This window comes from Calypte anna, chromosome 3 (assembly GCF_003957555.1).
Source record: "Calypte anna isolate BGI_N300 chromosome 3, bCalAnn1_v1.p, whole genome shotgun sequence".
NCBI classification, from domain to species: Eukaryota; Metazoa; Chordata; class Aves; order Apodiformes; family Trochilidae; genus Calypte; species Calypte anna.
Window position 1 is genome coordinate 2,023,674 of NC_044246.1, and position 23,301 is coordinate 2,046,974.

Genomic DNA, 23,301 nt, shown 5'->3' on the forward strand with positions numbered 1-23,301 from the left:
TGTACGAGTTGGTATTTCTAGTATCATGCTGAGCACTGGGGAAATAGCAGAAGAAATGGCCAGGGCTCATGTGCAGCTCTTCTTAGAATCCTAGAATGGGCAGGGTTGGAAGGGAGCTCAGAGATCATCAAGTCCAACCCTTGATCCACTCCCGCTGCAGTTCCCAGCCCATGGCACTCAGTGCCACATCCAGGCTCTTTGGAAAGATCTCCAGACACGGAGAATCCACTACTTCCCTGGGCAGCCCATTCCAATGCCTGATCACCCTCTCCAGAAAGAAATTCTTTCTCATCTCCAACCTAAACCTCCCCTGGCACAACTTGAGACCTTTTGTGCCCTCTTGTCTTGCTGAGAGTTGCCTGGGAAAAGAGCCCAACCCCCCCTGGCTCCAACCTCCTTCAGGGAGTTGGAGAGAGTGATGAGGTCTCCCCTGAGCCTCCTCTTCTCCAGCCTCAACAACCCCAGCTCCCTCAGCCCTTCCTCACAGCACTTGTGCTGGATCCCTTCACAGCCTCCTTGCTCTTCTCTGGACCTGCTCCAGCACCTCAAGCTCCTTCCTGAACTTCCTGAGGGGCCCAGAACTGGACACAGGACTCAAGCTGTGGCCTCCCCAGAGCTGAGCACAGGGGTTTGCAGTGGTCTGAGGTAGAATACTTCATTAGATGGATCCATGGCATGAATCAGTCAAGGATTTATTATGTAGCTTTAAAAAAAGCAAGGAAGCTCCCTCTGAAATAGATGGTGTTGAACACTACACCCAGCAAATACCTCTTTGTCCTAATTTCATCATTTTCATGGTGTTCACATGACTTCCTGAGCACAGTTGAATCTACCTGATGCAACTTGGTGTGCCCAAGATATTACTTTGTAGTTGTTAGAGGGGGAAAAAAAATTCAGAATGCTTTGTGTTTGTTTCTGTATGCTGAAGGGGAGCACTGCTGAGAGCTCTTCTGCTAATTAAACAGCTGGTGAGAAGTGGTGCTGGAAGTTAATGCTGGAATTGCCTCCTTGGCTAGTGTTTGGCTTTTTTAATTCCCTGGGCTACAAACAGGCCTGATGCAGCTTTATCATAAATAAATAGGTGTAAATTCAAAGGACTTCTGGACCTTCTAAGCAGTATTAAAAAAAATATTAATATTTCTGGGATCTGAGGCTTCCTAGGTGCCTTCCAGTCCTGTCAACATTTTAATGTTCCTGATCAGGAGCTCAGATACAGCAGCTCAGAAGAAAGTTCCCTTTCTTACCCTCTCCTAGGTAGGAGCAGTCTGCAAGCCTGTGTTGGCAATAGGGCACAAACCCCTGGATTTTTCCACTATTTGAGCTAGAGAAGTGTGTGTGATGTTTAGTGTGTGTTACCCTCTGACCTGGACACAGTTGTCTGAGCAATTCCTGAGGGTTCAGATGCTGACAAGGGTTCCCAGGTGGGCACCCTGCCCAGGTTTCCCTTCTTCATTCCAGCTCAGAAGAAATTAGAACTCCCCCTTTAATTTTCTTTGAAATATTTCCTTGTTTTCAGTGCATTTGAGTAGCTATCTTTGCTACTAAGCAAAAAGGCATCTGTGTTGTAACCTGGGGTCAGACACCCAGGGTCAGAGTTTTTCTCTAAATCGAGATATTGTTAGGGAGTTTTTCTGGGTTTTGTTTTGGTTTTGGTTTTTTTTTTTAAGAGGAAATGACTTGTTTTCTGTAAACTCATTTGAATTACTAGCTGTCTGTCTTTTTGACAGCAATATTATCTCCTGTGCTAAATAATGTCTTTTTAATAAGCAAGAGAAGAAGAGGTCTTAAGCAGGGAGTCTGTTAACTGCTTTGTTCCCTGCTACTCAGCTTGATCTGTGTCTGTGTAATTTGCAGTCAAGAATGTCAAGATTTTTAGTCCTAAATAAAGGGAATTTACTTCAAGTATACATTTGCCAAGTTAGTGCTTAAATGAAACCAATTAATTTTGTTCTTTAGCTCAAAAAATGATGGCTTTTAACCCTTCAAATGTGGTGTTTTCACTGCCATTAGTCTGGGTAGCTGCTGAAGATGGAGAAGGGAAATGTTTTCCAAGTTACCTGTTGTACAAGGTCATGAGGTACTCATAAGTACTCCATGAGATACTCATAAGTACTACATAAGATACTCATAAGTCCTACATGAGATATTCATAAGTACTACATGAACAATGGGGGGAAATAATGACTAGAAAATTAGTCCAGAAAAGAATTGATTGTAAAATCAATTAGAAAAATGCCAATCTGCTTTAAAGCAAATTCCCTGTCAGTTAATTGCAGGGAAAGGTGCCTAGATCAAGAGTGTAGTCACAAAGCCTATTAAAACTAAATTTCTCCTAATATCTCATTACTGCTTTGTGTCTTTTCTCTGTAAATGAAACTGGATGTGAAAAAAAAAATAAATCCAGGAGTAGAGAGGAGCATCCACGTTACCTACAGCAAAATCCACTGATGATCCCAATCAGCAGAACAGATCTTGGGGATCACTTTAAAACATGTTCAGCAGTAAGAAATAACCCAGCATGGAGTCCAGTTAATTTCTACTTGTGAATATTATTTGGCCAGTGAATATTCCAGCCTGTCAAGGGCTTAGATACTGCTAGCTTCAGAGAAGCAGGAAAAGTTGTGATGGTTCCTCAGTTTTCTTATCTCTGCAGTGTTTATCACAACCATGTGTAAAATAATATTGTCTGCTGGACATGTGTGGTTCGTGTGAGCTGTTACATCTCAGGAGTCAGATTTCTTTGCCTCTGCTTTTGCCCAAACACATCTGTTGCAGATACAGCAGGAGATTTTTGCAGAGTTGCTGAATGAGCCTGTTACTTTAAAGGATTGACCCTTTAACTAAGGAATCACAACTTTCTGGTGCTTAAGTACCAATCCAAAATGAAAAACCAATTGGCTGCTGGAGCTCTGGACTGTTGGTTCCAAATATTTCATTTCCCTTTGCTGTACCTGTGAGACTGGTGCTGAACCTGTCTGGGACATGAGTCCCCTCAGTCTTCTGCTTGGGGTTCACATGTGACTGCTTCAAAGGTCTCCTGGTGGCTTTGTGTATGTAGTTTTGGGCATCATCCCTTTTCCTATTTCTTTTTTCCCTTTTTCCTATTTCTTTTTTCCCTTTTTCCTATTCCTTTTTTCCCTTTTTCCTATTCCTTTTTTCCCTTTTTCCTATTCCTTTTCCTCCTATTTCTTGTTTCTGTTTTCCCATGCCTTTTTTCTGTTTTCTACCTTTCCGTTTTCTACCTTTTCCTTTTTTTCACCTTTTCCTCTTTTCACCTTTTCCTCTTTTCACCTTTTCCTCTTTTCACCTTTTCCTCTTTTCACCTTTTCCTTTTCTCACCTTTTCCTTTTCTACCTTCTTTTTTCTTGGTTTTTCCTTCTCCTTCACCTTTTTTCTTCTCCTTTTTTCCCCCCTATCAATTTCTCTCTCCCTTTTCCCCTTCCTCTCCCTTTTCCCCCTTCCCTCTCCCTTTTCCCCCTTCCCTCTCCCTTTTCCCCCTCCCTCTCCCTTTTCCCCCTTCCCTCTCCCTTTTCCCCCTTCCCTTTCCCTTTTTATCCCTCCCTACCCCCTTTTTTTCCCCTACCCCTTTTTTTCTCCTACCTTCTTTTTTTCCCCTACCCTCTTTTTTTCCCCTATCCCTTTTTTTAGGGGGAGTGGAGGGGGAATTTAGGGACACCAGTGTAACACAGCCTCCTCTTAGCACCAAATCATCCCGATTTACCCGTAGCATCGCGTTTGAGTTCTTTTTAGATAAAAATAGGCTCCGTATTTTATATTGCTGTTATGTTTGGGTTTTTTTAACCCCTCTGACCCATGCTCGTGCTGAAACAAATGCAAGCTGTGTGTTCCTTTAGTTGCAGGATGAAGAACGCCGGCGGCAGCAGCAGTTGGAAGAGATGAGGAAACGGGAAGCGGAGGACAGAGCCAGGCAGGAGGAAGAGCGCCGGCAGCAAGAGGAGGAGCGGAGCAGGAGAGAGGCTGAAGAAAAGGTGGTGCTCTGCTCAGGGCTTCTCTGCAGGGCTCTAGAACCTTCCCAGGAATTGCTCAGTGTGGGCTTAGCAGTGTGGAAAGCATCAGCTTGGGTTTAGCCACTAGCAAATCATGATAGTTAAACAAATGTCCTGTTTGTGGGGGCCGGAGCTGAGTGGTCGTGCAGAAACCGTGCTGTAGGGTGAGGGAAAAGTGGCAGAACTTAATGCCTTTAGGGCAGAAATTAATTGCCTCCTGGTTTCCTTCATCCCCAACCTGACTTTTCTTCTTCACCAGAATGGCTCTTTGGTTGGGGTTTTGTAGTAATTGTTATACAGATCCAGAGAGAAGAGAGAGGGGAAGTACAGTGGAGTGGAGGTGACTGACTCCAACTTGTCCTAAATTTGAATTATGGGAGGAAAGGAGTTGGTTGTAGAGAGGAAGTACAGAATTGCAGCAGATAAGGTCAAAGAGCAGTCCAAACTGATTCTAAGAATTCAAGCTTCCAGGTTCTTTCAGAGCATTATGCATGAATTTGAGAAGTTTAGCTCACAACTGGAAGGCAAAGTACTCATTTTTGACTCTCAGCCTGTTCAAGACCCTCTTCTTCCCAGAGAAGAACAGTTGCTTCTGCTCAGACTGTGAAGATTTGCCTGATGGTGATTGGCTTTTAATGGGGAGAGAATTGGATCTTGGAAGACTGAGAATTATTTTCTTAAGGAAAACCCTTAGTGTGTTCAAGACTTGAATAATTTGTTTGGTCAGACCTTTTACCTTAAGCAGTATGGATTGATGAGTAGAGACAGCTCAGCTGGGGATGGGTGCGAAGTGAGGAAGTATTTAAAAATAAAAGTATTTTAAAATATACTGTAGGAAACTTAAAAAAAAAAAAAGACAACAGAAGAAAACCACCAAGACTTTCTTAATTTCCAATGACACTTGGGATCAACACGTCTTCACTGCCAGAGGTGGTTTTAGAGGATTTTAGAGATTAATTTGCTCTAGATGAACAAGATCAGAACAACTTACTTGTTTTTTGGATAACTGACTTAAGGGTTTGAGCAGATAAGTGGAATCATTTTTTTTTTAAACACCCTGGATTAAAACCAGAAAGGGTTTAGTTCAAGTTGTTCAGAGAAAAATCTTTGGTGACATTCAGTTTCCCAATACACATTTCCATTCATGATCAAACTACTGAATAGACCCTGGTTAATTTACAGTCTGGCTTAGACAAGAGCTGAACACAATTAAGTGTGTTTAGTTTAAAACAGTAAAAATCTTATAAACAGGAAAAATATAGAGGAGAATATTCCATAGCCTTTTAAATGGTCAGTAGCCTCATATAAATACCATTAGCATAGGGGGGTTAATTTGTTTTTTATGAAGTTTTTTTAGAAAACAAAGTTATTTGATGTCTGTTTCTGAGAAGTTCTTGTAATTTGATTGCTACATGAAATAATTTTCCTATTGATACTAGAAGCTTTGTTACCCAGACATCTATTCCAAGGTTCTGTTATTCATTTCCATTTATAAGCATGCAGGCAAAATTACAAAGTCCTTTTTTTTTTTTTAAGATGGTAGCTAATTTAGGTTATTCCTCTCCCACAGATTCTTTAACAGCTTAGTAAATCTACCCCTTATTAACTGTATTACATTTTGAGTAAGGATGCTGGCTTGTCCTTAGTTCCCACAGGCAGTGGTACATCTGGAAATAACAACAACCCCGTGTCACAGGGGCTGCTGGGCCACAAAGTGCGCAGAAGGGCTGAGCACCTCTTTAGGAAGGCAGGATGAGGGAGTTGGGATCTGCAGCTCCCAGAATCCCAGAATTCAGGCTCCAGGCTTCCAATACCTGAAGGGAGCTTACAGGAAATCGGGGAGGACTTTTTACAAGGACTTGTAGTGAGAGGACAAGGGGAAATGGGTTTAAAACTGGAGAGGGGAGAATTAGGTTGGAGATTAGGATAAATGCCTTAGTGTGAGGGTGGTGAGAACACTGGCAGAGGTTGTCCAGGGAAATCGTGGAAGCTCTGTCCCTGGAAGCATTCCAGGCCAGGTTGGATGGGGGCTGGAGCAACCCCTGGGGCTGTGGGAAGTGTCCCTGCCCATGGGGTTGGGACTGAAGGAGGCTTAAAGGTCCCTTCAACCCAACCCATTCTAAGACTCTGTGTGGCTTTGCTCATCAGCAAAGCCTGAGGCCTGCAGATGGAAAAGCAGCCATCCCTCTATTGCTGTCAGGCAGAATAAATCTTGCCTCTCCACATCAAATGCTCCAGGTCTGCTTTCCTGTTTGGCTTTTTCAGTAGGAGGAAATATTTTTTCCACGAGTCCACCTAGATTGCCCAGAAACAGAGCTGAAAAAGTGATGTGCTGGAAAATGGTGTGGTGGAGGTGTCTGTCTCTCTGACCACTGTGTTTCCTCTTCCTTGCAGAGGAGGCAGGAAGAGGAGTATTACAGTCGCCTGGAGGCTGAGAGGCGCAGGCAGCACGATGAAGCAGAGAGGAGATTGCTGGAGCCTGAGGAGCCTGGTCTGTACAGACCTCCACTTCCACGGGAATATGAACTCCCATCCCCAACCCTGCATCTAACGCTCCTCCTCCCCACCTCAGCGAACACCTCTTACCTCAAAACACAGGTCCTCTCCCCTGACACGATTTATACTGCCAAGTTTGTTGCATACAATGATGATGATGAGGAGGAGGAGGATTCCAATCTAGCAGGTCAGGATAAGTACTCCAGCACAAGAAAATCTTATGGTGACTTTCCTCCTGCCACCCTTAAGCCACAGCAGCCCTCCCGTCAGCCTCGCCAGGCTCAGATGGCCTCTTTCTTTTCCAACTCATTCCAGTCATCTGCAGTCAATGCCAACAGTACTGGCTGCCAAAAAAAGCCAGCCCCTACCCCCACCAAACAAACCCAGTTTCATCCCTGCCAGCAGCTCTGAAGGTAGACACCATGAAATCAGTCCTCTCTAACAGAACTATCCTATGTTTTTTAACTCTGGTGCTGCAGATTTTAATCACTTACTTTGTTGATTGATTTTTTTTTTCCCCCCACACTTAATCACTGTTCCCACTGTGGTGATCTAGCTTAAATCCTAATATTAATACAAATCCTTTGATTTTTAATTATTTTGATCTCTCAAATTTTCTTGTTCCTTTCCCAAACTCTGCAAAAGCAAAAATTCCCTCTTTCACACAATGAATCACAAATAATCTGGAAACTGTACTCAACCAATCAAAGTACTGTTGGTCTTGGCTTTCACTCTGTATCTTGCAGTGATTTGTTTTGGTATGACTTGACCACTGGTTACTCAGGGGCATCTGGAAGTTCACCTTTCTTCAACACAAGAAGCCTTTTCTAATGGGTTCATGGACAGAGCTTATCTCTGCATCATTATTGGTATCAGGGTTCTCTCTCTCAATAGTGTGTGCAAATGGCTTTAAAAATTGCCTTATAGTCATAGTTCTTAAGTGTGCAAGCACAGAGACAAAGGACATGCAATTAGTTTCTGTGTTTTATCATCTCTTGCCTTCTGGTTCTTTACAGCTCAGTTTTCTTGCAGAGAGACAAAAAATCTAAATTTCTCATTAATGTTTTTGTCTTGCTCCTTCCCTCTTTTTCTACACCCCTTATTTCTTTGCTCATTTGCTTCTGGAACTCTGGAGTTTTAAATTCAAGTAGAGCTCTTGCTGCTGGTGTAACTTTTCCCGTGCAGAGTACTAGTTTCAGCTGTAGTCATGAATTCCAAACTAACTCAATCCAAGGCTCCATGCTAAGTTTCTTTATACTGCTGCTGCACAGGAGGAAGCTTACATACTTTACTCTTTGAGTATGTGTCTGTGGAGCTCTCTCTCTAATGAATTTGCTGTTTATTAATGCAAGATTTTGTCCTAAATAGCATTTGCCAGTGCTTCCTTGGCATTTGTTTTCTGCTATATTCTTCTGAGGGAATGGTGGCCATGACATTCCCCTCACTCATTCTTCTCACTTCTGCTGGTTGAGAACCAACTCCAGCTGATTAAATCATCCTAAAAAGCAGGGCAGCAAGTCACCTGAGACAGCCAGGAGGAGTGTCAATGACTAACATGGTTACTGAATTCAGGTCTCGGTGACAAGTGTGGAAGCCTTCAGATAGGGAATATTCCTGATCACCTTTTTGGCCACTGAGTGAACGATGAGAATCCCTTTCTTTAGCCAGAGGTGTGATGTGCCCAGGTCATAAGGAGTACACGAGCCTCTGAATTGTTTCCATTTCTCAGAAGCACTTCTGATCCAGTTGCAGCAGGGTGTGAATCTAATTTAAGATGTAGGTGAGGCCACACAGGTACAGGATACTCTGAGCTTCCTCTCTGCATCCATTTCAGATGAGGCTCAAGGCATCATTTTCCAGCAAGGCATCCTTTCCTTTGCAGGGCAAATTTTCCAGTGCCCAAGAGGAGCTCTGCACAGTGTTTTGGAGTTTTAATAGCACTGAAGGGATGGTATTGAGCTTAGTTATCATTACTGCCCAGCTGGTAAGAGCTGATGCTTAGTTTCACTCTTTTGGGTCAGTACAGCACCCAGGTGGCATAAAAAGTATCCACACTGATATTCAAGAGAAAAAGAAACCCCACAAGTATTTACTTGCCCTGGTGTTGCCTGTGATGCAGTAGTTCCTATGGATCCTGCAGGTCCATCCATTGCTCCTGTCTGTCATGGGTTCCAAATCTTGAAGGAAGGTGAGGAAAGGTTTTAGCTTCTCTACTTAGACTTTACACTGCCTGCTGTGTGCTACCATGATGTAATTAATTCCATTATGCCTGCCTGCCTACCATGTCAGCCTGCTGAGAAACCCACAGCCAGGGACCCCAAATCACAGGTTTATATCAGAAAGGCTCTGGCTTTGAAGCTTCTTTTATCACAGAGGATTAATGAGTTGCAATAAGATTACAGACAGAGAGGAACAGGCAGAAAGGATTCTCTTTAAATAGCTAGGACTATGTTTGCCAAGCTTGCTCTTAGGACTACTCTGCTATGGTGGGCTTCTGACATGAAGCTTTTGTACTCTAAGTAGTCAGATTTTTTGTTTCCAAAGGACTTTTTTTCTGAAAATTCTTACTTGAAACTAACTTAACTAGAGTATAAAACACCTTCCATCACAGAACATAAAGGCCCTTCCTTCTTTCCTTTCCTTATTTGGCATTTTGAAGTCTGTACAGGTAATGCAATTATAACTCCAGAACCATCAGTCACTTGCTGTCACCACCACTCTTCCTGCCTCCCATCATCCCACAACCCAGAATACTGCTACATATGAATTTGCATTTCCCAGTCCTGCTTCTGGTAATTCTAATGGCAAAATGAATCTCAGGAAGGAGAAATGTTCAGTGATATTTTTTTTTTTTTGCCTGGAAAAAAAAAAGACAAATCAAGAAGGCAATCTACCAAGTTCTGTGTAGGGTTTGGTAACACTTAAGGAATTATGGGTAGCATGATGCTCACTTTAATAACCAATTCATAAACCATACAACTAATTCTCAATACTCTTATTCATAATTTTTTGAAGTAGCCATGAGAACAGGTTAACTTCACCTGGTTGCTCAAGCTTCTCTGAAGACTGCCTGCGTAACGTACAAAGCCTTTGCACAAAATGCAGAGCTCACTGTGTGCAGTTTGCCATCTCCCATCTCTGACTCTCTGACATTATCTCCTCTACAGCTCCTTTTTTTTTATTTATTTCCTGTTCTGAGTGTTAACTCTAGTAAACCATGCTTCTGCAGTTTTTTCTCTCATTCCTTCTTCCACTGGACCTCTCCAAGACCACTGGGGTGAAAAGCAAAAACTTCTGTCCTGAAGCAATGTGGACAGGGGAACCCCAGGATGTGGTTTGGGAGCCTGAGCATCTCTTTGAGATGAAGCCAGGCTTCTCAGGGTAGGGAAGGTGACCCTGAATTCATGTCTGAAAGAAGAATTCCTTCACATCCCTGGCATGATTTGGTTTGCTGTGAATTTTGGATGGAAAAAAAAAAAAATGCAGCCTGCAACATGCTTTCTAAAATTTGCATGTGTGTTTCCAGCCTCATGTGTCTTGTTTAATATTTATGAGAAGTTCTGTTCCACCAGTGGAAGAAGGAAACTTTTCCTTCTGTGCCAAAGAAGGCTCACAAGACATAACACCTGCAATTACTGAGACCAGAACTGCCTGATACAAATCTGAATATTGTGCTGATGCTTATTCTTAGCGTTGTCTTGGCAGTTATTAAGAGAACATGGTCTTCAAATAATAGATTGAATTACTAAATTTTTTGATGGGAAATGAAAGTGGTTTTGTCTTGTGGCCTTTAGGAAGAATTTAATATAATGTGTAAATCCTGTGTGTTGTATCAACTTAAATTAAAGGTGCAGTGCTGCAAAATACTTGCTTGAAAATTTACAGCTGGGGGGTAGGGAGGAAAGGGATGTTTTCTGAGTGATATCCACTTTACTTCATCAGTCTAACAGCCAAAATTCTGGCTGCTGAAATTGCAAAGATGGCATAGACTGATCTTAGCTGACTTGTAGCTTCATAAATAGAGCAGCTGCACTTAACTTATTTCCTGTGGAGCTTGTTTACAGGATAATGAAGCGTGTTGCTCTTTCCATCAGTTCTTCTTGAACAAAGTTTCTGATGTCTGCCTTGCAGTGAGCCCTAACAAGATAGGGACCCCAATGTGATTGCTGCTGCTGAATGCTAATTGCAGTGTGTCCTGACTCAAAATCAGGAGTAAAACAAGAGCAGCTGTTTTTTCAGGGGAAGAGGTGGAATTCAGTCCTATTGGTTTTTAATATTTTGCGGGTCAGATTGATGCTCTAACAATTTATTTCTGAGTTTAATTGGAGGTTATTTCTTGTAAGAAGCACTGCACCTTTTTGAAGAATAGAATATAAAACTTTTGCCTTGTAACTGCTGTCCTTCAACTTACTTTTTCTTTTGCACAAGGAATAAACTCATACACTGGATCAACAGGAGCAGCTGTTGGGGCCCATGAAGTTTATCGGGATCCAAGAGACAAAAGATCTAAAAGGTGAAATTGCAGAAGTCCACTGACTTTTAAGCACCTGGCTTGGCTAAATCCTGCAGTATTTTCTGTTGTTGTAGTATGGCTGTGTGCTAGTCAGGAGTTCTGGTTGGAGGTGTGTGACTAGTGGAGTCCCTCAGGGGTCGGTACTGGGACCGGTGTTGTTCAATATCTTCATCAACGACTTGGATGAGGGTATAGAATGTACCCTCAGCAAGTTTGCTGATGACACTAAGCTGGGAGGAGTGGCTGACACACCAGAAGGCTGTGCTGCCATTCAGAGAGACTTAAACAGGCTGGAGAGTTGGGCAGGGAGAAACATGATGAAATTCAACAAGGGGAAGTGTAGAGTTTTGCATTTGGGGAAGAACAACACGATGTCCCAGTCTAGGTTGGGGGCTGACCTGCTGGAGAGCAGTGTAGGTGAAAGAGACCTGGGGGTCCTGGTTGACAAGAAGATGACCATGAGCCAGCAATGTGCCCTTGTGGCCAAGAAGGCCAATGGCATCCTGGGGTGCATTAGAAAGGGTGTGGTTAGTAGGTCAAGAGAGGTTCTCCTCCCCCTCTATTCTGCATTGGTGAGGCCGCACCTGGAGTATTGTGTCCAGTTCTGGGCCCCTCAGTTCAAGAAGAACAGGGAAGTGCTTGAAAGAGTCCAGCGCAGAGCTACTAAGATGATTAAGGGAGTGGAACATCTCCCTTATGAGGAAAGGCTGAGGGAGCTGGGTCTCTTTAGTTTGGAGAAAAGGAGACTGAGGGGTGACCTCATCAATGTGTTCAAATATGTAAGGGGTGAGTGTCAGGGAGATGGAGTTAGGCTCTTCTCAGTGGTGACCAGTGATAGGACAAGGGGTAATGGGTGTAAAATTGGAGCATAGAGGTTCAAGTTGAATATCCGGAAAAATTTTTTTCCTGTAAGGGTGACAGAGCCCTGGAACAGGCTGCCCAGGGGGGTCGTGGAGTCTCCTTCACTGGAGACATTCAAACCCGCCTGGACACGTTCCTATGTGATGTACTCTAGGTGGCCCTGCTCTGGCAGGGGGGTTGGACTAGATGATCTTTCGAGGTCCCTTCCAACCCCTGGGATTCTATGATTCTATGATTGATTCTATGATTTGACTCTTAGATTATCTTGGGTTATCCCTAAGTTCTTCAGGTTTTAAGTCGATCTGAAGTGCTGCTCCACATGAGCAAATTTCAGTGCTAAATAAACTTAGTGAAAAAATGATACTTTTAATTAATAATTTCATAAATTCATTACTTCAGCTGTTCTAGGTGTGTTGCTGAATCTGAGTAGTTCTTCTCAAGTGGGATTCTTAGCAAATTTGAAATAAGCATAACAGGGGCTGTGTCTTCAATGCAAGAGGCAAACTTGACTGTGCAGCATGCTGAAGATGTGAGTGGGCTTGGCTGAGGTTCTGGAGAAGCTGTTAGTCCAGTTCCTGCATTTTAAAATGTGGGTGATGTTTTAGGGAAGCCTTCAGAGCAGCCTCTTGGAGCTAAAAGTGAAACCTCATCTGATCAGGAGACTGAAATATATATTAAAGCTTTATTCTATCAGAGCTAATCACATATGGAAAGTATTGTTACAGCTAAGAGTGGTTTGAGATCTTCACTGTGGTGGTCAGAAATAACACAAAAAAATTATTTGCTCCAAGGGTTAAGTGCAAGAGTTTAGGCAGTGATTGCAATTGGCTGCTTTGCCAGCGTGGAATAAAACACAGAGGGGGTGCAGCTGCTACAGCACACCTCAGCATTAAGAATTTTGTTTCCCAAGAGATGAAGGCTTTGTATTCAAGTGCTTTTTTTCCTAGAGCTGCCCCAGAAAGACTTAGTGCTGCTTTAGCCATCCCAGCAGTGCTGTGCTAGCACAGACAGAGCACCTTGCAGAACATTAAATGCAAAATCCTGTAGTAAAAAAACTTGTCTGTCCATGTCACTAAAAATTACTGTATTTAAAGATATTGTAAATAAGATTTATTATAAATATATATATATATATATATATTTATATATATATATATTTATTATACTAATATATTATTATATAATATATTATATTATTTCTTTTTGTTTTTTCTTCCCCCTTTCCAGTCAAGATACAGATCTACCTGGAGCACCAGAAAACTTGACGTTCAGGGAACGCCAACGACTTTTTTCCCAGGGTCAGGATGTGTCCAATAAAGTAAAAGCTTCCAGGAAATTAATGGAACTGGAAAACGAGTTGAACACAAAATAAGATTTAAAGCACCTTATCAGATGTAACAGAAGATCTCTAACCTTGAGGGACTGAGATGGGGGGCACACTACTAATGAACAGAAAATGAATGTTTTCTGAAAGGAGCAACTTTGATTCCTCTCTGTCTGAGACTGTTAACTGAGATTTAGAGATGTTGCAATAGCAAGAAAACTGATTGCTTTGCCAGGAGCTTGTGGCTTATCCAATGAAAGCACTGTAAAATTTTAAAGATATGAATCACGTGAAGGTAACTTTTTTTTTTTTTCTTTCTTTCTGTTTTGGGGTTTAAGTTCTTGTGCACCAGACTAAGTAGCACTTGTCAAAGATAAGTTCTGTTTCCTGGTGTTTTACAGACACACTTTTGTTTTAGCTGCTGAGCAGAGAGAGTGAGAATAGCTTGAACTGCCTCAACTGTGCACTAGAAATTGGTATTTTGGGTTGTTTAGGCCCAATATCTGGGTCACTTTAAATAAGACTTTATATGATAGTTTGATATACTGTGTGGTGTTCAGACAATGGTCAGCATATCAATACAGACCTTACTGTGACTTAGAATAACTGGAATTACACATTCTGTAGCTAGAACCTGGGAATAAAAACCTTGCTAGTCCTGTGCATTTGTTGGGTCTGAAATGGTTGCATAAGGATTGATCTGTAGGTATGGAAAGGTCTGTGTGGTGATGCATCCCCACTCCAGGTGCTTCAGACTTTCAGAAATGTGGAGATGAAACCTTTGGGTGATGGTTTTGTTAAAAACTACATGAGCAATAGATAGGAGGCTGTACCAGTGGCCCTCCATCAGTTGGGACCAAAAGGTTGCCACGTGGCAAGGCAGCAGAGCAGATGTGGATGTTTACTGAGAAAAGTAGTTGTTAGGCATGGAAAAATATTGATAATTCTGCCATCATCAGCTCAGCAGTATCATTTTGTGGGTGTTTTTTTTCCTATGGAGAAGTAAACTGATGTATTAGAGAAAAAAGCCTATATGGAGAGAAAAAGTCTGAAGCATCAGATCCAGTAGTGCTGGCTGGGAGTGGGAATGTTTGGGAGGTGGTTGACTGTGGGCAGTGAACCATCCCTGCTCCTGGCTGGTCTTACTGACATCCTCTTACTCTTGTACCCAAAAGTTTTTTGGCAGTTCAAGCTATTTTTTCACACTGTAATAGCCTTATTTAATTTTAAATTGTTAATCTTTTTTTTTTTTTTTTCCTCCCACTATTCCTTCAGCTACGTCTGTGTGGCTGGTGATGGTGGGAATAAGGACCTCATCAGAGTTTTTCTCATTGTGTGATGTTAAGACAATATATATTGTGATTCCAAACAAATTTTCTATTTGACAAAGCCCTTTACTGGCTTTAGATGATTTTTTTTTTCCTGTATCATATTGTTCTCTTATAAATATATATTTAGGGACTTGTGCACACTTCCAAATACAAAGGGGTAGACTTTCACTGCCTTAGGAAAGAAATCACTTTTAATAAGAGTTGTATGATAAATAAATGCAAGTTGATGAAAATTGGAGTGTAAATATTTTTTACATATTTCAGGTTTCTTATTTGAAAGTGTGCTTTTACCCTTTCACCTGTTCTGTATGAAGTAGAAGATGAAACTGCTTCAAAGTGTTAATGAAGGATCTGCATGCTTGCTGTGTCTGTTCATCAGGAAAAGCAAGCCTCTCCCAATTTATCTTGAGGACACTAGCAGCCTGACAGTGCAAATTTTTCTTAAAGGAAAAACAAATAAAAAAACAACTTAGGCTGTGGCTGAATTACTGTTGCTGCTAGAATCTGAAAAAAAAAAAAAAAAAGCAAAAAAAAAAAAAGCTTAGCAAAAAGAAAAATAATTCCAGTAACCTTCAGTGGAGTGGATTTGGCCGCTATTGGGCATTCGGGTCAAGTGTGAATATGTGTAAAAGTGCTTTTCATATTTGTCTGTGCATTATGATGAAAAACATCAAAACTGCTGTAGTTTCCCATTTCTACTGTATTTCACTTGCAACCTATTTTTAATAAAGTTTGTATTGTATTTAACTTTGCATTAAATGTCTTTTTGTACTGTTTATTTGAGGCTGTGTTTGTCACAGTGTTACCATCAACAAGGGCTTTTTTTTAATGTTTTGCCTTACCTTTTAGTATATAATTCCAAGCAAATAATATTAATTAGTGTTAAATCCAAGCTGTATCTCATCAGGAATAGGTAAAAACTCTAATGTTACATGGAGACTGAGCAAAGACTGATGAGGAAGGAAAACTTCTTGGCCTAATGTTGTTCAGGATCTGTGAGCTGAAAGAAGTGATTTTTCACAGAAAGGAACTAAAGTGATTTTTAAAGAAAGATTCTGCTAAAGAAAGAGTAAATATTGGGGATGCCAGTTATCCAGAACAGTCATACTCTGCATCCTGAAGGGCAAAGATGTATTTTAAAGAGCAAAGAGGAGCCCAGGATGCAGCTCCTTTTGAGAAAGTGGTGATAAAAAATCGTTTGATTTCTTTATTTTGAACACAAAGAGAGGAGAACTTGTTGTCAGATCTCTTAAAAAACATTTCATTTGGCTGACTCTGAGATTTCATTTGTGTGCAGCCAGGTCTGCTGCTCCCACTAGAGAATTTATTACAAATACCCCTCAAGTTCTCCCTTCATCATCCCCATAAATCACTTTTCCACTGTTGCTGTGCCCTGGTTGTGCTACAGTTGAGGAAAAGGCAGGGGAATGAGGAAATAGACAAAATTCATGATGTGTGTCCTGCTTACTGGGATAACAAACTTGGGTACCTGATCATACAGGTTGCTGTTTGTCCAAAGTACACAAGTGGCAGAAGAAACAAGGCTGGTTCTTGGTCTTTGGTCAGGTAATGTGAGAAATCCTAACAAAAAGAAGGGTAAAAATGAGCTTCACCAGGAATAGTAATCAAAATAACTAGAAATAAGTGAAATGTATAGTAAATCACCAGGAATAGTAACCAAAATAACTAAAAATAAGTACAATGTATAGCAAATCACCAGGCATAGTAACCAAAAAAAACTAAAAATAAGTACAATGTATAGCAAATCACCAGGCATAGTAACCAAAAAAAACTAAAAATAAATACAATGTATAGCAAATCACCAGGCATAGTAACCAAAATAAATAAAAATAAGTAAAATGTATAGTAAATCACCAGGAATAGTAACCATATAAAAAAAAATAAGTCTCTATTTGCCAACAAGAATTGAACATTTTTTTTAAAATTGCTTTTCTACCCATTTTGTTTCTTGTTACTGGATTTGGGAGTGTTGGAATGGATGACTCCTGTCAGAATGGCAAAGCTGTGATCTTGGCTTGTAGGTTCCACTGCTGGAGTTCATGTGAAATGGAGCAGAAATAGTCAGCACAGCTACCTGGTAGTATCTTGAGATTGATACTCCTCCATGATGCCCAAATTCATGAAATAAAGTTGATGAAATTGCCTAAATCCACATTTTATGGCTTCCCCAGAAGGACCTGTAATAAGGAGGGCTCTGAAGACAGGTTTTGGTTTGGTTTTTCTGGGGAAAAAAAACCCAAAATTCCTCAAAGCAGAGATCTGTGTAGAAAGGTGTGCTGGTGTAGAGCCTTAGAATCCTAGAAGTGGCTGGGTTGGAAGGGACCTCAGAGATCATCAAGTCCAACCCTTGATCCACTCCCGCTGCAGTTCCCAGCCCATGGCACTCAGTGCCACATCCAGGCTCTTTGGAAAGATCTCCAGACACGGAGAATCCACTACTTCCCTGGGCAGCCCATTCCAATGCCTGATCACCCTCTCCAGAAAGAAATTCTTTCTCATCTCCAACCTAAACCTCCCCTGGCACAACTTGAGACCTTTTGTGCCCTCTTGTCTTGCTGAGAGTTGCCTGGGAAAAGAGCCCAACCCCCCCCTGGCTCCAACCTCCTTTCAGGGAGTTGGAGAGAGTGATGAGGTCTCCCCTGAGCCTCCTCTTCTCCAGCCTCAACACCCCCAGCTCCCTCAGCCCTTCCTCACAGCACTTGTGCTGGATCCCTTCACAGCCTCCTTGCTCTTCTCTGGACCTGCTCCAGCACCTCAAGCTCCTTCCTGAACTTCCTGAGGGGCCCAGAACTGGACACAGGACTCAAGCTGTGGCCTCCCCAGAGCTGAGCACAGGGACAGAATCCCTTCCCTGGACCTGCTGGCCACGCTGACTTGCAGCACCCCAGGAAAAAAAGTTGTATTTTGCATTTTTTTTCCCTTGCCTAATCCATACTGACAGGCTGGTTTGTTCCCTGCCCATCAGGGAGTTTCTCCCCAAAAGAAAATTGCTGCTGTCATGGTGAGGCACCCATCATATTGTGGTTTGGTTTGGGTTTTATGCAGGTAAGTGATTTTTCAGTCCTATCCAACTTGCAGGTGTGCACAGAGGAATGCCTAAAAGAGGAGTAGTTCAGGGATGCTCGGGTTTAGGTGACCAGTTTAAAGTCAGTGATAAGAAACTAAGTCTTAAAGTGTTATAAACTGCAGAAAATAAAACCTTAATCTCATTCATAGAAGAGATGAACCATTCCACTTCAGAGAGGATCCTGAGTTATGCTGGGAAATAGTATTTTTTGGGGTTGATGGCTGCTGCATAAACATTGTATGTGAAAATCACAGCTCAGAGTTGTGAGTCACAACCCCCCCAAGCTACTAAACTGTTCTCTCCAAAATAGCTGAAAATCCTGTCTGCCTTTCTTAGTGCCAACATCTTGTAACATCCCCCTCGTTGCTGCAGTACTTTGGAATTTCTTTATTTAATTTTTTTAGCCTAAATCCATTTGTCAGTTTTCCTTTTTCTACCAATTCTAAGCCAGCTGCAAGGACAAACTGCAAGGAAACTTCCAGTCAGTTTTGCTGATTTTGTTGTTGTTGTTGTGTTGGTTTGGTCTTTTTTTAACAAAAAACAACCTGAGGCTGGAGTTAGTGAAGGAAGTTGCAAGAGGAGTGGTTTGTGAGAGAGAAAGAGGAGCTGGGTTTCTCTGTAAAGGATGGCTGTCCCGCTGGTGCCAAGCAAGGCAAGATTCACTGTGGGTTTTTTCTCTTTTTTTCTGCTGCCAACATGATAGTTCAGTAGACAGTAACTTGAGAGTGCTGTTTTACTGGATTCCTCTGTAATTATGAGGTTGGCTTCAGGTTTTTTTAAAAAAAAAAACAAGGAAAAAAACCCAAAATACAAAACCCTGTGTTGCAAAAATAGTATAATAGTGTTACTTCCCCCCTGCAAGAAACTGACATGTTTGTATCTGGCATATCTTAGTAGCCAGGTGGTATTTCAGGCTGCTTTCAAAATAATGTTAATTTGTCAGTGCAATGCAGTAGAGCAGTAAGGAGCATTGCTAATGTAGGTCACATATTGGCTTTGAAAACCTTGATATAAGCCCCTCAGCCATAGCCTGAATGAAGAATTCCCATCTTGGGCATCCTCTTACCAGCTGGCCCTGCAGGCTCATCTCCTAAGTCTGGTGAGTGGGAATAGTTGGAGCTGGAGCTCTGGGCACCATTTACCTCAGGGGCAAAGCAAGGTCAGGGCTGTGTCCAGGTGGGTTTTACCAGGATGGAAACTCCACAGCTGCTCTGGGCAGCCTGTGCCAGTGTTTGATGGCCCTCACACTGCAGGAAAAAAAATAAATCTCAATTTATGCTTGTTGTCCTCTTGTCCTGTTCCTGGGCAGCAGGGAGGACAGTTTGGGTCTGTCTTCTCTCCCCTCAGGTAGTAAGACATTGATGGGCTCCTCCTCAGCCTTTCTGGCCAGCCTCCAGCAGCCCGTCTGGAGCAGATGTTCCTATCCCTTAATCTTCTTCGTGGCTTTTGCAGCCTTAGACCCAACTGCTCAGGGAGGGAAAAAAAATATTAAAACCTTTAAGCCAATACAGTAGCTCCTGTCCCTGCCCTCCTCCTCCTCCTCCTCACCTGTTGCTATGGGCCGTGCACCCAAAGGCGCACCTGAGGGAACTGGAGGCGCTGAGGTGAAACCTTTGAGGACTTTTTTCAACAGCCGCGGGAGCTCCAGGCTTCCCTTCTTTCCCTAAGCCCTAATCCTCGGCCTCTGGGATTATTTTTCCTTTCTTGCCGGCCCCCAGCCCTCATTACAGCGTTTCCCCCCCCTCATCACCACGACTGCGCTGCCCTTCAGCCGTTGCGGGCTGAGGCGTCCTGACAGGGCTCAGAGGCCACGCCCCTCTACCCACCCTGAGCGACGATTGGTGAGTATCACTGCCACTCAATAGCTGTGGTGCTCTTTCAGCCAATCGCAGCTGGCGGGAGGGGCAGAAGGCGGGCCCTGTCCCCATGGCAGCAGCAGCTGCGCTTCTGATTGGTCTATTTAAATCCCTCTCAGGGAGGAGGCTGAGGCGGCGGAGCGGGAGGGAGGGAGGATGCGGCCGCGCCGTGGGCTCGACCCGGGTTCCGTGTGGGCCCAGCGGCTCCGGCAGCTGGAGCAGAGGCTGCGAGTGAGGAGGAAAAGGGACCTGGGAGGGACGGGGAGGGCGGTGGGGAGAAGGATCAGCCCGCTCCGAACCCCGGGATGGCGGTGGGGAGGGGCCTGTGGACGACCCTCCCCTTCCCTCCGGTTCCCTCCCCTTTTCCTCCCCTTTTCCTCCCCTTTTACCTTCCCTCTCTCTTCCCTTCCCCTGTCAGAATTAAATTTCTAGGTACAAAAGTTAAACGAGAATCCTAAATAGTGCAACATGAGGAGAAAAGGATTTGGGAATGTTTAGTTTGGAGGAGGCTGAGGGGAGACATTGCATCTCCCTACAGCAACCTGAAAGGAGGTTGTATGGGGGGGGGGGGTTTGGCCTCTTCTCCTTGCTAAATAATGACAGGATAAGAGGGAATGGCCTCAAGTTGCAGCAGAGGAGGTGTAGATGAGATATTAGGATGAATTTCTTCCCTGAAAGAGCAGTCAGGTGCTGGAAGAGGCTGCCTAGGGAGGTGGTGGAGTCACCAGCCCTGGAGGAGTCCAGAAAAACCCACCAGGATGAGGCACTTCAGGACAGGATGGGTTTTCCTGGGTTGATGGTTGGACTCAGTGACTTTAGAGGTGTTTTCCAACCGTGGCAATGATGTTATGAGGGGGTTTCAGGGCTGCCAGGCAGGACAAGCCTTCAGCAGCACCTGTGCAGAGGAACAGTCTTAATACCACACCAGTGGAAATACTCTTGACAGTCCAGCTGATGGAAATTTATGTGGTTACTTATAAATAAATAAAATAGCATTTCTCTACCTGCCTGGAAAACATCAGGAAATGGGTTTATAAAGAAAAAGTTAAAATTTTGTATGCATGCATTTCCATCTAAGCAGGCAGAGTGACAGAAACTAGAGGTAACCATGGAGTGTTAATAGTTTATTATAATTTTTATGTGCTTGCAGACAAATATTGTGCTGAGGAGCTGGGGGTATGAACTCCTTTGATTCTGGAAGGCAGAGAAACAAGAATATGATAAAACCCCTGTAATGAAATAACATTCATCAGACCTCTACTTCATTTTTACTTTTGTGGTTGGAGGGTTTTTTTGTGGCTTTGTTTGTTTGTTTTGGTTGTTTAGTTGTACTTATTTTTTATTTTGTTTTTTCCTTAGACCAAAGAAGAAAGAATAGTTGTGCTGGAAACTGAAAATGCTGCTCTTCATCTAAAACTTGCAGAGGTAACTCTTGTTTGTTTTTCCTAAAAGGATTCCTATGAAAACAGGGAGAAAAAACAAAGACACTGCAGTATGCATTCTTCTTTTCAAGTTTTGCACTTTTAATCTGTTAGGGAAATCTATGAGGGGATTATGGCTCATCTTGTCTCTTTTTTTTTTACTCAGCAATAACAACAGCCTGATTAAGTCACTTGATTTTGAAATACATTTAAAGAACTGCCACTGGTTTCACTTTGTGCAAGTGAGCTGAGGGCATGACTCTGCAAGCATTACATGGGGAATATTGCTTTTTGCTTGTAGGGAAGATTTTTTTTTTGCCTAAAAGACAAAGGTAGATTTTGAAGGAATACTTCTTTAGAAATTACCCTTTAAAAAGGACTGTTCATAGACTTCAGAAAAGACATTTCATGGTGAGCAGATTTACCCAGGTCTTGAGGGACCTGGACAGACTGGAGAGTTGGGCTGATCCCAACGGAATGAGGTTCAACATTCCAAGTGCCGGGTCCTGCACTTTGGCCACAACAACCCCATGGGGAGCTCCAGGCTGGGCACAGAGTGGTTGGAGAGCAGCCAGACAGAGAGGGACCTGGGAGTCTGGATTGACAGGAAGGTGACCATGAGCCAGCAGTGTGCCCAGGTGGCCAAGAAGGCCAATGGCATCCTGGGCTGGCTCAGGAACAGCGTGGCCAGCAGGTCCAGGGAAGGGATTCTGCCGCTGTGCTCAGCTCTGGGGAGGCCACAGCTTGAGTCCTGTGTCCAGTTCTGGGCCCCTCAGGAAGTTCAGGAAGGAGCTTGAGGTGCTGGAGCAGGTGCAGAGAAGAGCAAGGAGGCTGTGAAGGGATCCAACACAAGTGCTGTGAGGCAGGGCTGAGGGAGCTGGGGGTGTTGAGGCTGGAGAAGAGGAGGCTCAGGGGAGACCTCATCACTCTCTGCAACTCCCTGAAAGGAGGTTGGAGCCAGGGGGGGGTTGGGCTCTTTTCCCAGGCAACTCTCAGCAAGACAAGAGGGCACAAAAGGTCTCAAGTTGTGCCAGGGGAGGTTTAGGTTGGAGATGAGAAAGAATTTCTTTCTGGAGAGGGTGATCAGGCATTGGAATGGGCTGCCCAGGGAAGTAGTGGATTCTCCGTGTCTGGAGATCTTTCCAAAGAGCCTGGATGTGGCACTGAGTGCCATGGGCTGGGAACTGCAGCGGGAGTGGATCAAGGGTTGGACTTGATGAGCTCTGAGGTCCCTTCCAACCCAGCCAATTCTAGGATTCTATGATTCATAGTGCTGGTGTTACACTCTCCGAGGAAAGGCAAGGAGCTGCTGCAGAAGTCAGTCACAGAGCACACAGCAACAAACTGACTGCCCTGGCTTCCTTATATCCTTGTACAGAGGAATCTGCTGTTCCTAGACCACTATGGAAACAGGGAGCAGCCTGAGATCATGTTTAGGGTCTTCAAAGGAATTCAGAGGTTTCAGAGATTTACAGAATTTTCAATATTGATCTATGGACCAGAGCCCTCTGTGATTTTGAGCTGTGATAGGGCCTTGCTGGTCAAGACTTTTTACTCTGGGTTGAGACATTAAAGGGTTGGGTGACCTCAGGCAAGCTTTTAGCCCTCCTTGGGGTTTTTTTACCTCCTGTGGATACAAGTGGGTTTAACGTTTTTCAAATGAGCTAACTCAGTTTAAGATGAGTTAAATTTCCTGACTGGAAGCAGCTGGTACATCCCAAGTGAGTTTTCCAGGTGTACAGAAGAACACTGTAATTGATTCTGGGCATTATTCTATTCTTTTTGTTGTGCTTTATCATTTTTACCAAAAAAATCTTAAGTATTTCAGCTGGTTATTTCTTGCAAAGAGAAGAAACAAATTATTTTTTCATTAAGGTGCATTAGATGTAGGAAGTAATTGCCTGAATATAATGAAAAGTTTTCCAAAACTGTTTCAGCTTATCACAAAATGTGCTGGAAGAAACGAGCACCTACATGAGGAGTGTGGCAGTCAGAAACAACGTCAGATAATGTGTGGAAATACTTTGTAAACAACCTTCTTGCACTGATGTTTCTATTCAGTAAGAATGCTGAAAAGATTTTTGCTTCTCCTTGGTTAGTTCACAATCTGAAAATGTGAGCTGAGAGGAAGTAGTTTTACCTTCACTGAAGGGCTTCTACTGAGGAGACTTCTAAAATAAATCAGATTAATTTCAGGTGGTGCAATACTGCACCTGATCTCTCAGGATTTCCCCAGCCACGGCGGTGAAAAAAGCTTCATCCCTCAGCTCTGTCACCGCCCCCTCAGCTCTGCTGCTGGAGCTGAGGGATTGAGCTGCAACAAGCACAGCCCCGGCCTCCGGGGTTAACAGAGGTCTCGTTCTTACCGTGTAAAAGCTAATTGGATTCGTTTGGGCTGAAGCAG

General features: G+C 43.2%; 2 protein-coding genes across 6 annotated transcripts in view; both read left to right on the top strand.

The window, feature by feature from the left end:
- Positions 1-15,284, top strand: part of AFDN (afadin, adherens junction formation factor) — a 117,603-nt gene extending 102,319 nt beyond the window's left edge. For 2 of the 5 annotated variants that reach the window (XM_030446594.1, XM_030446597.1), the window contains exons 30-33: positions 3,855-3,989; positions 6,402-6,690; positions 10,932-11,016; positions 13,105-15,284. In XM_030446594.1, the coding sequence (XP_030302454.1) occupies positions 3,855-3,989; positions 6,402-6,690; positions 10,932-11,016; positions 13,105-13,249 (654 nt within the window). In that variant the 3' untranslated portion in view covers positions 13,250-15,284. Of the gene's footprint in view, positions 1-3,854; positions 3,990-6,401; positions 6,917-10,931; positions 11,017-13,104 lie in introns of those variants that run through there. The other 3 variants (XM_030446596.1, XM_030446598.1, XM_030446595.1) reach the window with 2 other exon arrangements.
- A 4,348-nt stretch (positions 15,285-19,632) lies between these two features.
- KIF25 (kinesin family member 25) overlaps positions 19,633-23,301 on the top strand; it is a 35,845-nt gene continuing 32,176 nt past the window's right edge. Inside the window, exons 1-2 of the mRNA XM_008499970.2 lie at positions 19,633-19,707; positions 20,836-20,901. Of these exons, the coding sequence (XP_008498192.1) occupies positions 19,633-19,707; positions 20,836-20,901 (141 nt within the window). The remainder of the gene's footprint in view (positions 19,708-20,835; positions 20,902-23,301) is intronic.